Raw genomic sequence first — 15266 nt, forward strand, 5'->3', positions numbered from 1 at the left:
GACTTTCAGACAATAAGCAACCCTGAAGGAGGAATACTTGGGGGTGGGCAGTGGTGAGACAGAAACGGGATCTAAAGTCCCATCAAGAGCCTACTATTTTCTATCTGGTTCGGATTAGAGATTCTTGTCTTTAAGGACAGATTTATGCCTTTGGGTTCTTGCCCCTAAAAAGCTGTGGATCGCACCCACTCCCACCATCAGAATCTCTCATGGTGTCCTGTACAGATGAATTATGACGCCCCGTGGCCAACAGGTATGACCGTAGGCGACCAAGATACCTCTCTCAGTTTCCTCTTCGGTGAAATGGGGGTCTGAAAAGGAAAACGGGAAAGCTTTGTGAAAGTTTCTGGTGTACGATCGTGTAATAAAATCTGTTGAAGCTTCTTGTTGATAATGAGATGCTGAGACAGGCTGTGAGCTCAGAGAGGGGTCAGCTGTCAAGTCCAGCCCCTTGGGCAACACTGATGGCTTCTCAGGGACACCACCAGCCCTTCGGTGCCAGAAATCTGCATCCCAGCAAAGCCACGCTGGAGGTCTGGTTGCGAGGATACAGACGCAGTGGAGTATCCACTACAGTTTAGTCTGGCAAATTCCACATGACTGCCCTGTCGCGTCCTCGGAATGTGTGCTTCATCTTTTATTATTTTTAGTGATGCCATTCATCTTCTGGGATGTGTGCTTGATGTTTTGGCAGAGATGGTTCCCACACATCACGACTCTAATAAACTCATTTGTCGGTGACAATCTGAGCATCCTATGGTTCTAAGAAGTCACGTCTTACATAAAAACCCAAAGGAAGGAACAGCAGCGTGGACTACGGGGAGAAGCACTGACAAGCAGGTCTTGTCTCCACCACAGGGTGCCATTGAAGGCACAAGCTGGTGATCTTGGTCACGGCCCTGGACCTCTCTTTAAATATCTTTTCTCCTCGTCCTCATGTTTCTTTCTCCAGTTCAGGTCTGGTCTTCTCTCACCAGCACTATTTCAGGAACCTTGGAGGGGTCTCCCTGCTGTGATCTTTATCAAACGCAGGTCTCATTGCGTCACCTCTCAGCTCACATTATTGATGGCTCCCCTTTATACTGAATATTATAATTCAGGGTACCAGGCTCTGTACAATCTGGCCTCTGTGGTACCTTTCCAGCCCTTCGCAGGACACGTATTCATTCACATTCTGGCCAGTTAGAGTTCTCTCCTGTGAGCCTCCTGCCTGTGGTCTCCCATCTCTTGTGGGCTGCTGTTTTGCTACCTGGAATGCTCCTCTCCTCTTGTTCATTTGATAAACTCCAATACTGCTCATCTTACAAATGTTCCTATCCACTAATTCTGTACTTGCAAATTTACCCAAAGGTAAGAAACAGAAAATACAGAAAAAGTTTTAAAGTCAAACATGTTCATTGCAGAATTATTTACATTGGTGCAGAAGTAGACATACCCTAAATGTCTAACAATAGGGCAATAAGTAAATGGCGATCAATCACAAAGTGGAATACTGTTAAAAATGGTGACAAATCTGGCTGTCAAAGTATGACTTTCAAAAAGTTAAAACATGACTCTCATACAAAAATACGGCAAATACACATGAAAGACTTCTTTCATTCATTTTTGAGGGAATCAGCAGATGGTAAAGCCAGTTCAAAGAAGGATCTGAATGTATGTGTAGTCACAGAAAAAAAAAAAGAATTTTGAAATCAGATACAAAACTGGTTAATACCCGAGAGAGCAATAAACTATATAACTGTTGGGATTATATTTTCTGCCAGACAAAAATCAGTTTCATCTTTTCTGGCAAAAGTCACTTACAACTTACCAGTCTTCTACGGGTTAATATGTAACTTCACAGAAGCTGGACCCTAGAGAATTAGGCAGGCCTGTGGGACCAGTGCCGTTCTCACATTTTAACATGTATAAGAAATACCTGACGAACCTGGATACATGCAGAATCTGAATCAGGGAGTCAGGGTTGAGGCCCGAGATCCTACAAGTGAAGTGAGTGCCTGGTGATTCCAGTGCTGCTGGTCCCGGGACCACTTTGAATAGAAAGGGGCTAGAGAGTGCCCCAGGGTGCCATTGAAGGGACATCAACTTTTTGCCTGATTGCCACATTTTAAATAATTTTGAAAACCTAACATGGGAAAAATAATAAATATTATAATGTTAAGTGAAAAAAAATCAGGACATCAATTTAATATATAGAAGACCTCAGCTTTCAGCACAATGATAGGAAAATTTAAGTAAGTAGGGGGTTTCTGAGACTATGGGTATTTTCTTATCTTTTCTACTTTTTACTATTAAAAAAAATTTAACAGCATTTAAAGCCAAGTTTAAAAAAAATTAAAAAGAGAGACTCTGCTCAAACACCTTCTCTTTCAAGAAGCCTGCCCCACTCCTCTCTTTTTAGCCTAATTAATCATTCTCTTAGCTCTGGAAACATGGAAATTTTCAACCTCTTTAAGCAGAGAAAACCTACTGTAGCATCCCACTGTATAAAACAGAAAAAATGGGAGACTCTCTGGCTGCAAAGAAGGTGGGCATCCAGAGCCCCTCCTGCTCAGCCCCCTTCCCATGCCTGTCCCGCCCTACCATAGCCCCAGTAGCTCTTGAACTAAGTCAAGGGAACCCAGGGCTCCACGAAGCTTAGTTTTAAAACCACAGTGAGCACTCCAAAGTCCCAGTTCTAAGTCCTTTTCACTCTGAAAGATAATGATGTATCTTCCTGTCAATGGACTCCAGCAAACTGTGAATTCTTATAGAACAGAGGTTCGAACGCATGCTCTCCTGTCACCTAAATTAAGGTAGTGATTCATTGTGTGATTCATGAATGCATAAATTAATAAAGTCAATGTCGTTTCTGCCATAACACTAGATGATGCATGGATATGATTCAGTCTGCAACACAAGAGATCACAGGATTTGAAGCTGCAGTCTCTGAGTGTGCCTCTCTCCTCTGTACTTCAAAAATATATCTGCAAGTGTTATTTCTTTGGGGAGAGTCCTGGCCATCCATCCATCCATCCGTCTGCCCATCCACCTGTGCATCTGTTGGTCCATCCATTCATCATCCGCCCCATCTGTCCATCCATCCATTTGACAAATGGATGTGTAGCACCTACTGTTACCAAGAACTGTGGAGACTCACTGATGAATAAAACAAGCAGTCTTTGCCCTCTCAGAGCTTTCAGAGAATACTGGCCAATTAGACAGATAAATGCAAAATTATAACTCTGGAAAGTACCCCAAGGGGAGACAGGTTCATGGTTATAAAAGACTGAGGCAGGCATGGCAATCAGAAAGAGTTCCTTGATGAACTGCTTGAGCTGAGCGTTAAAGGATAAGCAGAAGTTAACTAGTCACAGAGGGGAGGGAACGTCATTCTAAAGAGAAGGAACAGTCTGTGCAAAATCCCCGTGGCAGGAGTGAGCTTGGCAGGGGTGAGACATTGCCAATGGACAGTGAGGTTGGAGCAAATATACTGAATTAGAAGGCAGAGGAAGGTGTTTCAGATGAGGCTGGAGAAATAGGAGGGGCTGGAGGCCGTGTTAAGAATGATACGCTTTATCTTAAGAGAAATGGGAAGCCAATGCAGAGTTTTAACCAGGGGAGTGACATGGTTTGCATTTTGCAAAGAGCACTCTAGCTGCAAAATGAAAGTAGGAGAACCTTCTGTGAGGGTTCCAGGAACAAACAGCGCCAGTAAGGGGGTTGCAGGGGAATTTGTTTCCCCGGGGGAGATCCATGCTCTGGTAGGAAAAGAGAAAAAAGACTGAGGATGAGGTGAGGGGGAGTCTGTCTGCTGCTTTCAGAAGGTGGACGGAGGCGGAGAGATGAGGAAGGCAGACGTTTGACCAGTGAAGGGGGATGGATGATGGCCTGGCTGCTGAAGTTGGAGGGCTTAGGTGTTGGATGCTAACGAACAAAACACAAGAACATAGGAGCATGAGGATTTGCCTCAACAGATTCTCTGAGGACAGCATCCGGCTAGGGCGATGGCATGGCCCAGACACTGGCATCCTGCCTGCTGCTGGAAAGTTTCATGCACCTGAAGTTGGCAAGGTGGCTTCAGGAAACGACCAGGAGCCAACTTCCAGTATGAGGCAGCTGGTGAACTTAAACCATTGTGCTTGATTCATTTCTGTGTTTCTGGAAACTTCTATGTTCTGACCATTGCAAATGTGCCTAATGTCTTAGGTGGAAATGCTCAGGTCTCCATAAGGCCTGAGGACATGACCACAATGGGGAATACCTGGCCCAGGCCTCTTCTGGATGGAGGGCCTTCAGTACTGGGGGGACACTTCAGTCTGTACCGTACCCCCACCAGGGGAAGTCCAACCAGCTGACGGTCAATTACAACAGAAAGAGGCTCTCTGCAGTCCACACTGCACATGCCTCCCAGAGGGAAGGAATTTATGTAAAGTGAAAAGTGGAAAGAGAAGAGCGTCTGGGGACAATGACATGACGTTGTCACTTGCTTCTGATTACACCTCTAGCCCTTGGAGGTGTGGGGGAAGGCCAGGGTTGTGGGGGCTGGGAGAAACATTCTCAGGGGAACTATGTCCTTCAGAAAGCACACCAGCTCGGGAGGAGCAGGGAGCCTTGTGGAGAGACATCAATGAACAGAAAATAAACTGTGTGTTTGGCAAGATCAACGCTGTAAGTCTGTGCTGTGGTAAACAGATGTCAACCACACCCATGCCTGCTGGGTGCCGGGTTCCAGAAAGCCCTTGCTCTGTTAGAATCTGCAGAGGGATGAGCTGGGCTGCTGCTCACTCCTTGGTTGCCAATAATGGGTCACATTCGTCGTGAACTTACTGTGTACCAGACACAGCGCTGAGAGGTTTTATATCTCCGACTCCCGATAATCCTTAGGACCTCTCTTTAAAGGGAGGAGAATGCAGTTCCCGTACCACAAACTTTCGAGGGTCCTGGAGGAGCACTAACTCCCCTCTGGATGAGTAGCTTGCATCTGATTAGGGACTAGGACACAACGGGAAGACTTCCAGAAGCAACAGACCACTAAGTCTGAACATGATGTGCTCCTGAGGACGCCAGAGCCAAGGGTCACTCTTAAGACAAAGGGCCAGTTGTCTACCACCCAAGACTGTGATTCCTGCCACCTGCTCTGGATGGGGCTCTCACTGTGGGTGGGCGCGGGGCAAGGGACAGCACAGGGCAGCGGAACAAGGGATGAAGAAAGACGCCGGGGGAGCTTGTAAACGGGCAGGCCTGGTGGCCAGTCCTGGGTCTTCCGTGGACAAGCTGTGGCACCTCAGCCTAGTAGTCCCCTTGTCTCCTGCAGCCTCAGTTTCCCCAACAGAAAATGGGAGTAATAACACCTAGCTCACAGGTGATGTGACAGTGACAAGAACTAATTACATTAAATGCCCAGCACATTACAGGAACTGAACGTATCGGAACGAATCTAAAACAAGGAAGTCCGTAGGTGCCATGGGACATGGGCAAGCGCGGTGAGTAAATCACCCCCAGTGTTTGAGTGCAGACTATTCCATCTGTGTCAAACACTGCTGGTTCTCTGCCCAGAACCCTTCGGGTCCCTCTACCAGTTTGCGATGCCCAACCCCCAGCTTTTGTATGCTTTCACTTCTAGTGGGTGGCCGTTTTTCAGAGGCCATAATCCCCCAGGGTGCATCAAGAGAGAGTGAAGTGCCTTGGGCCTTACCATCTGGGGCAGTCCCTAGCTAATGCTGACGGCTATAGAAGTTTGACAGCTTAGCTCCCTGGCTTCAAGGGGGACGAACTCTGAGGTGTTATTTGTGCTCCAGAGTTCCCCACAAAATCGGGCTGAGGCCAGGGTCCCCTGCAGTCTTACCCTCACTTCCCTTCTTCCTTTCCCTGTCCTGTCTCTTCACTTCTTTCCCCGTCTCACCAGGAGCACTTCCTTAAACTACTTGCACATGCATCCTCATCTCAGGGTCTGCTTCTTGCGAACCTAACCTAAGACATCACCGGACTCATCGGGAATGACTGACCTTCTCCTGTCCACTGAGACCATTCCTTCAGTACCTGTTCAGGGGCCAGGCCTTCCACGCAGCCTGTCTAACCTCTTCAGCACAGGCATTCTTGGCACACACCATACCGTGTGTGTGCACGCGTGTGTGTGTGCGTGTGTGTGTGTGTCTGTGTGTGTGTGCTCGCATGCACAGTGTTTACCTGTTGGTTCTGTGGAAGCTTTGAAGGCAAAACTTTTTCTTGTTCCTACTTACTGGTGATACAATTCATGTCTAGTGAAAGAATTTGATGGACTGGACAGCAGCCTTATCCTAAAATATAACCTTCCATAGCAGTGGCATTCCGGGGCTTTAGAGAGGCCAAGGGTTCAGTGTGGGGGTGCAGAGGCCACCGAGGGAAAATGGACATAAAAACTGGGGGAGTTCCAAGAACCCTACCTCTCATTCAACAAAGCATATTCCAATTTAGAAATAGGTTCTCTTCTTTAAAACATAATAATGATGATAATCGTGATGATGACTGGAAATCATTGGTTTAGAGTAAACTGACCAAGACTCTTGAGGATCTGGGGAAGGGAAAGGCTTATTCTTCATTTGTTTCATCCTGTTCTTTATGCAAGGGGAGCCACTATTAACTGTATGCCCAGGTGGATGTACCAGGCAAGGGGCTTAGAATCTAGATGCCATTTGATCTCTCCTAACCTTTTAGGACAGATATTCCCTACATGTGACTAGCAAAAATTGCCACATCTTTATGATATAAATCTACCTGCCCACTTCTATCTTCTCTGTCCCCATCATCTCTTGCCAGGTGACAGTCACAACTTTCTAACTAGCCTCCATATTTCTATCTTTCACCCCTACAATCTACTGTCCATACAGTAGCCTGTGGTTTTTAAAGAATATACATTCAGTAAATCATGCCATTCCCGGCTCAAAACAGAAGCTTTTAATAGCTTCCCTTTGTAAGTAGCTCCTGGCATTCCATGGCGTAGACCTTGCCTGTGTCTTCCATCATGGATGTCTTCACTGTTCACCAGGTTCTTGCCACACTGGTCTTTCAGCCTTGAATAGGGCAAGCTGCTGGGGTCTTCAAACAGCTCTCCCCTACAAACTGGATACTCTTCCCTATGCTCGGCAAGCTAATTCCTTCTCACTTGCTAGGTCTCAGCTTCCTTGGAGAAACATTCCTTGACCCCCTCAATCTAAAGCAGGTTACGCACATAGTTTGAAATAACACACTCGTTTGCGTCCTTGTTTACTGTCTGTCATCCTTTCAGCTCTGGGAGGGCAGGGACCATATCTGTTTTGTTCCCCATTACACTCCCAGTGCCTAGTACAGTGCCTGGCCCTTAGCAGGCCCTCAATAAATATTCGTCAACTGAATAAGCAAATGGCGACCGTTAGGAACTTTGACTCATCTGTTTTGGCAAACTATGCTGGGTTTTTTCTCAATTCCTTATGGTTATAGCTTAATTCACCACACGTGCGGTGGTGGGTGAGGACAGGAGGACTGCCTGCCACCTTTTGATGATGGTACAGGATGGGGGTGGTGGTGACCTTCCCATGACCTTCTTCATCTTACATCTCAGTGTAACTTGAGATTCAAGGGGGAAAAAGTCTCTTGCCACATCGATGTACTTTTAACTGTAACTGGCCACATAAATAGTAAAGTATAAGTCATGATCGACGTGGGGACAGGAAAAATTGTAAAGCAGTACAACAAAGGCATTCTATGTCATGTCTTTTGGAGTCACCTTTGTTTACCATGTTAGATGATGTCTCTCTGGCCTGCATCTTTGGTTGGGGGACAACGGTGGGGAGGAGAAAGAAAGGGAAGTAAGAAACAGCTTTCCCAGCTGATAGATGAGGAAACTGAGGCTGACAGAACTTACCTGATACTCACAGTCACACAGTTAGGACATGAGGAAGATGGATTTGAACCCAGGCTGTTCTGATCCCCAAGGGAAGATGCAGTGCTATACACAGAGGAGAGGCCAAACCAGAAGGAGTGACTTCTTGAAAGGGCCAACACTGGGAACTGAACCTAAATGGCTTCAGAGAAAATGCAGCTGGAACTTGCTGTTCTGACCAATTAGTGCTGACGGGGCAGGGTTCTTTAGAAGGGAAAGCATGGCGGCAGTCAGGAGTCTTCATTCTGGGGTCTGATGTAGACTGAGAAGGGAAAGCGCCAGCTGGGATGAGGAGAGCCAGGTCCAGTCTGAAGAAGCTGGCTGGGTTCCAAGGGCACCTGGGCAGCTTTAACAGAGATACTTTAAAACAAGCCGATTACTTCCTTTCCATACTGGAGACTTTGCATTTGTCCAGGCCCTTTCATCCAGGAATGCTCCGTGCCTTCCCACGTGACTGAGTGGCTGCAGGGAGGAGGGTTGTGGCTCAGTCACTGGGAGATCCTGGAAAAGTCTCTTCTGCCCAAGTCTCAGACGCACTTTGTTCACTACAGGAAGAGGCTTAGTTGTTCTAACCCAGGGATGGCAGAGTGGAGTCTCCGGGGACTTGTTAAAATTATGACCCATCTTCCTCTCTGCAGGGTAAGCAATGCTGATGGCAGTGGGCTCACAAGAGAGGTGAAGGCCTCTCTGGACATTTGGTTCCCAGGCACCATGGTAGGAGGTGAAGGGCCCCAAACACTTGCCTTATCAAATCAGCGAGGAAGCATCGCTCATTCAAGCACATTATTTCTTAAAACAAAACAAAACAAAGCCAAAAACACCAATGCCCCTCAACCATGTTTGGACAAAGATTTTCAAGGTTTCTCATTAAGGTTGCCGCTTGCCCAGGAAGTTACCGCCAACGCAGCGGTCTAAAGGGTTGAACACGGACTCTGGCACCGAACAAGGACATGGTGTTAGAGAAACACATGGGGGGGCAGTCCTCACTTTTGAGCAGCCTCGTATTAAACCCCCTTCTAGTGCTGGGGAATCCTCCTCTGTGTGAATCTCAGGGCAAGGGTGAGGCTATACTACCATAGCTGAAAAAGCCTGGTCCCCCAGTGACAGAGACCTAACCTCAGCCAGTGACAGCCTCCTGCCCAATTCTAGAGCAAGAGACCAAGAAGGCAGGGACCGCTGTGTCCAGGGCACCATGCTAGGATCTTGCTATGGCCTGATAGAGCCTGATCCTGGTACTCAGGTTTCTTGACTCCTCTCATATCCCCAGGCTGGTTCTCCAGCTTTCCTGGCAATTCTGAGACCTTGCAGATAGCCTTCTAATCCATCTGGTTCTGCCAAAAGGAGACAGAACCACTCTCCTCTGCTTACATCTACGATATCAGCCTGAAAACACTCCATAGAGCAATGATTTAATCCTTTGTCTGGGGATTTACGTGTTTCTCATGTAGTCCACTATTTAAAACTATCAAGAAAGTGGGTTTGCTATATAATTCATGCAAGCTTCTCATCCAGACTGAGAAGGGAGTGTGGGGTGGTAGCTTGCAGTAGCAGAGCTGATTCTGTTGTCCTGGGTTGCCCTGGGGGTGTTTCTAGCCTCAGTTGTTGGCAACTTTCCCTGAAAAGTAAGACGGGTTGGGTTGAACAGAATAGGAAATTTAACACATTACTGGCACCGAATGGAGTCCCATAGGTCTCACCTGGATTCTCAGGTTTGGATCTATACAGAGCTAGCTAGGTAAGCTTACTGTGGTTGGTCCTTACACGTGGAAATACCCCACCTGGGAAGTACCCCCAGGTCTATTCATTAGTCAACAGGGCAAATGTCTACAGACATATCTGTAGGTAGTCACCCACATGTTCTGTAAAGCACTCCTCATTCCATGGCATAAAAATAAAAGCTACAAAAAGTCCCAGGAAAATTATTTGATTTCCCTATCAGTTAAGCTGACCACCATGTACACTTGATGTGGTTAAAAATCTGATTGTTTTCCTTTTCTCACCCACACCCTGCTCAATGCCAGCCACGAGTACATTTCCTGTTCATTCCAAGGCCATAAAAATTTGGTGCCTAATGTAAAATCTTGTGACATTTTGCCTGATTTAAATTTGGTGGTTACCCTCTATGGAAATTTCCCCTCAGATGGACGGTTGACAGAGAGCCAGGCATTCAGAAGAATCACACCGGGAAGTACGTGTTTGTTCTAAAAAGGCAAACCTTCCTACTCAGAGAAGTTTTTTATGTTTTTGCTTTTTTTCCTGCCAGGAAAGTTGAGAACAGAGTGTAGAACTTCATCTGAGCTCATGGATTGAAAAGACAAAGTCACAGAAAGGAGGGAGAAGGGGGGTACTGTAGGCTTATGATGGGTGTTACGTTTTTTCACGGGAGTACTAAAAAAAAAAAAAAAAAAAATCAGTTGAAATGAGAGCTTCTCCCAAAGAACTCCTGATAATGAAAATATCAACACGGTGCTCAAAATGGAACAGTCATGAATGGAAGTGGTATTTTTGGGGGCGTGCAGATGACTCAGAATCCAACAATGGAATGTTAAGCAGTGGCTTCCTGGACCCCACAGCTTACTGTTCTAATCGAAGGCAATGTTCCCAGTGATATATATACACACATAGCTATATTTCAAAAAATAAAATTTTCAACTACCCAAGGGATTCCGTCCGTAGGAAACCTGTTAATTACTTCCATTAGCTCTGACCCGGGGACCCTGTGGTCTACCAGAACATTCCATACCTCTCACATTGGGCATCTATTTCATTCTACAAAACTTTTTAACCAGAGTACAGTGTACAGTGAATCACTATTCTACTTCACCTCCCAGGTGGAGGTCAGAATTAGCTGTGAAATGGCCCAAAGGCAGGGAGGAAAAGGCAAAAGTCAACTGGAAATATTTGACCTGCCAGAAAAACTGACCCTCGGTAGCAAAGGACTCCAGCGTCACTCCACTTCATCCCATTCAGTTTCTGTAGGTAAAATTACCGCTTGGACAATTTCTCATCGTGAATGGCGGTGGAAAGCTATACCTCTGCCAGTCTGATGGTCCTTCCCTGCACTGAGCCTGGACCGCCCAGGCCCGGGGGTCACTTTAGCTTCACAGGTTCACATTCATTCTGTCCCAGCTGATGTTCTCATCTCTTGCTCACCAGGAACAGATTGAGATTTCACTAAGGTCCCCAGAGACTTATTTTCGACACAAATCCTTCCCAACCAGCGTCTTCTAAGAGCAGGCTTTGGTTGGATCCCGTTCTAACATTTAGACATGTGGTGTCTCCACTGTTATCGGAAAAGAAGTTAACAATCTTCTCTTTGTAATAATCTTTATGAACTCATCACTTCTGGAAACTTGTCATAGCAACATTGACTCTTCCAAGAGAGGGTAAAGTCTCCCTCGAGAGAAGGTAGATTTCAGGAAAGGAGATGCAAAAAGGGTGCATCCTTGCGCAGCCCATTGGCAAAACCAGTCCATAGGCTGCTGTCTCCCCTTTCCATTCGCTGAGGGTCTGAGTGTGGGTATCAAAGGATGAGCCTCCCCTCCCCAACCCTGGAAAACAATGAAAGGCAGTATAATTCCAGGGCCACACTTTCCCTCCAGCCTTTCCCACATCCAATCACTATTGGACTTGGCAATTTGGATGTGAACTCTTTAAGTTATTCAAACAACTTGTTTTTATCCAGTGTTTCTCCATGGGGCAATTTTATTGGGAAGGCAAATGAGGTTTCAGGGAAAGGTCTGAGGAAGATAAAAATAGTCTTGGCTTCAGAATGGAAATCCAAGCCCTGTCAAGGGTACTTCCAGACTATTTTTCCTTTGGCTGGCCATAGCAGGGAGCTTTCACATAATGATGGCATTCTACAAAACAATGCTATCGCAACAAGAGCAGACCACAGAAGTACTCCATGGGGGCCTGGAAGCCAAGGCAGGCATGGTCCTGGGCCTACCACAAACTCTACCTCTTGGCTCAGACACCGTCTTTACCCTCACATTCCAGCACCGAGTCACCCAGATGCCCTCACCCTCTGAGGAGGGATGTCCCAGGGGTGACTGACTCACCGACATCTCTTCTGGGTTCCCATTGGCTATTTCCACCACTCTCAGGGCAGGGTCCACCTTCACTTGGGCACGGGTCATGAACTGAATGACAGATGAACTGTCCTGTGGAGGAAACAAAACAACTCACTGTAAGATCTTTCAGTGACAATGGCCGGGCCTGGACAAAGGCTGCGCACTAGGCAGAGCTGAAATTCCAAGATTCCATGTGGACCAGACAAAAATTTTATCACTGAGCTACATACCTTTCCATCCCGGGTGCCCACATAAACAGACATCTTTAGTATCTCTCTTGAGAATTCTTTCATATCATGGTGGACACTGAAAAACTACAGAGTTTTGCCAATCATCAACATATGTAAGTTTGTGTGCTGTGGTTTCCAAGTGGAAAGAGCCAGATATTTGGATATTGATATTGACATATCCACAAAGAGTAGAGAATAAATAAAGCTGTTTAATTGTGTAAAACAATTCCAGGCCTGGCATTCCGTAGAAGGCATCTGATTTCATTAAGCATACATTTCTTAAGCATCTTCCTGCCCTGACCACAATCTTGAAACCCTTCACATGAGTTACTTTTAACTCTTTGTTTGCTCTTAAGTGAAGCTGTTTTGGGTTCAAAGCCATTTAACCTGGAAAGAGGAGAGATGAGAAAGGGGGAAACATCTGGCTTATAAATTAGGCTGTGGCCTGACGACAAAGGGGCCTGGGAGGGGATGGGCACCTGTAAGACTCAGGAAGAGCTCACCAGCAAGACGCAGTCAGAAGCCTTGGTGCGGGCTCTGAGTCAAAGCCACTGATCCAGAAAATGAGAAAATGGCTCCAACGCAGGGATGGAGAAGGAATTTGGGAAAAGACAGGGTTGGCACAACTATGGCTTAGGGGAGGGCCAGAACCTTGAGACAGTGGTACAGACAGTGGAGTAGAGAGGTAGCCTGGCTTACGTCGTGGAAACAGATGGCAGACAACAGGGGTATTTGGCATCCCACCTGTGAAGGTGGCTGAGTCTCTGCCAGCAAGGTGTCTTGTAGTGTACCCACCCACACCTACTCAGCTTGCCTGCCATGCAAGGAGATACACATGAGATGCCAGCTCCAACCCACTTCTGGTGAAACCTACCCCTGAAAATGAAAGTGAAGGACTCTTTCTGTAGAAAACAGACCCAAGGGGGCCCTCTGCTCATCTCTGACAAAGAAACCACAAAGACCTCCCTGGGAGGACACACAGGGTACCACTCTGCATACTTCACCTGGGAATTATGTACTAATTACTGTTCTTTTTAAATAAACACAGCAATGAAACATACGTTAAATGCTTCTGGGAAGCTTGTCACTCAAAGCAACTGCTTCCGTTAAAATAATTTTGTAGTAAATAATTTTGGATGCGAATTCAGCAGTAAATAATTTTGGATGCGAATAATCTCTTACCCAGTGTAACAGTTTTACACATTTGTGCTTTTATGTGTCAGGATAGGCTGTATTTTCAATCTTGGACAATAAAATTATCTTCACCATCTTAGATATTCATAATGACAGTAACAAAAACAATAATGATGCTAACTGTCAAAGTCAGAGGGAGATGGAGCCTGCCACAGGACAGGCTTTCAAAGAAATCTAAATCCTCTGATAATGAAAAAAAAAAACCAGATCCTACATTTCAAATGAAAACTTGTTAAGGTCAAAACAATAAAACCTCAAATTCCCTTGTGTTGGGCCAGACCTTGAGGTCAAAGGAAAATAAACACATTATTTTCGGCCCAGGCAAACCACAAGGCTGGCACTGCTCCACGTCCTCAGGGAGGCTGGGAGGGCTCCTGGAGCCATCGCATGCTCCATGCCCCAGGGGAGGTCGTGGCTGGCTTTAGGGGCCCGACACTCGGCATTTCGAGCTCTCCAAGCAGCTGCAGCCCCATCTGGCTTCCAGGTCAGCCTTGTTCTGCACCTGGAATTTCTGCTGAAAGGGTCTGTTCAGGGTAAAAACCCTTCAACACCCACATAAGACACCCCATGGCTTTCTGCTCTCTTGGGGTGTAGACTGGAGTTGGATGGCCTATGATGACAGCAGTCAATGGGACATGTTCCTTGGCAAAGAGTCACCATTGATGAGAGAGAGAGAAAGAGAGAGAGAGAGAGAGAGAGAGAGAGAGAGAGAGAGAGAGAGAGAGAGAGAGAAAGAGAAAGAGAGAGAGAGAAGCAGGCCCCAGAGCTGTGTACAAGCAAGGCTTGAGACCTTGCAATCAAATTAAGCACAAATCACTGAAGTGCCAGCAGCAGCCTTCTGGGCTGAGAGTGAAGGAGACATCAGAGTGGTTTCCCGCCATCAGTGCCATTATCAGGACTCTGGCAACAGTGGCAAGTGTGGCATGGGGAATAAAAATGTCACCAGGGCCATTTGTCAAGAAGATCAACATGCCAGGTAAGTACACAGAATCACAGTCCCTCAGGCTGACTTGGGGACCCATGCCAGGAAGGCACTTCCTGCGTTGTGGGGTTTCCAGACTCCCTCCTGGAATGACACGGTGGCCAGCGGTGCTCTAATTCCTGCCCGGTCCTCTCACAACACTGTCCTTTCTCAAGGGAGAGGTACAACAGGGAAGCTCTGCTATGTGAGCCCAACTGGCCTCAAACCAGTTTCTCTCCCAAGGAAACCAGAAAAAGCAGAACGGTGCACCGCTCTCCACGGGTGTGTGGGGGCTGTACTGGCTGCACCTGGAAAGTGGAAAAACATCCCGTACTCCCAGTGCCCGTGACTTCTCAGGTCAGCATGTTACTGCCACGGCTAATTTAAAAAAATAACACTGGAATGACTTTTCTAAGGCTATTCATTCATACATTGACAGGTTATGACGGACTGACACGTTTAGTTTTTCCAAAAGAAAATAAATAAGAGTCCCTGTGGCTACCATGCGTATTTTGTTTTATCTTCACGTGGGATTATTTTTAAAGCATCTTGTTGGATGTGGCCTTTTATACTCAGTAGCTCTTATGTCAAAATAAATCATAGTGAATTTGTATGATTTTTTTTTAAGGGCCACCAATTCACTGACTGGTGTATTTTTTATGAACCACTTCTGATAAACTCATAATAGCAAAGTGACATGAGGTTCAAAAGTTGGACTTGTCTGAAACAAAATGTCATTTAAACAAGAGGTCAGTAAACTACAAACCATGGGTCAAATCCGGCCCTTTGCCTGTTTTTGAAAATAAAGTTTTATTTGAACATAGCCACGCCCATTTGTTTGAGTATTGTCTATGGCTGCTTCCACAATACAGTGGCAGACCTGAGGAGTGGCAAGAGACTGTATGGACCTTAAAGCCTAAAATATGTGC

General features: G+C 46.3%; 1 protein-coding gene across 1 annotated transcript in view; it reads right to left on the minus strand.

The window, feature by feature from the left end:
- The window catches only part of ITGA9 (integrin subunit alpha 9), a 296740-nt gene that overhangs the window by 15550 nt on the left and 265924 nt on the right, over positions 1–15266 (minus strand). The window contains exon 26 of the mRNA XM_033132690.1: positions 11941–12042. Within this exon, the coding sequence (XP_032988581.1) occupies positions 11941–12042 (102 nt within the window). The remainder of the gene's footprint in view (positions 1–11940; positions 12043–15266) is intronic.

This window comes from Rhinolophus ferrumequinum, chromosome 17, assembly GCF_004115265.2.
Source record: "Rhinolophus ferrumequinum isolate MPI-CBG mRhiFer1 chromosome 17, mRhiFer1_v1.p, whole genome shotgun sequence".
Taxonomy (NCBI): Eukaryota; Metazoa; Chordata; class Mammalia; order Chiroptera; family Rhinolophidae; genus Rhinolophus; species Rhinolophus ferrumequinum.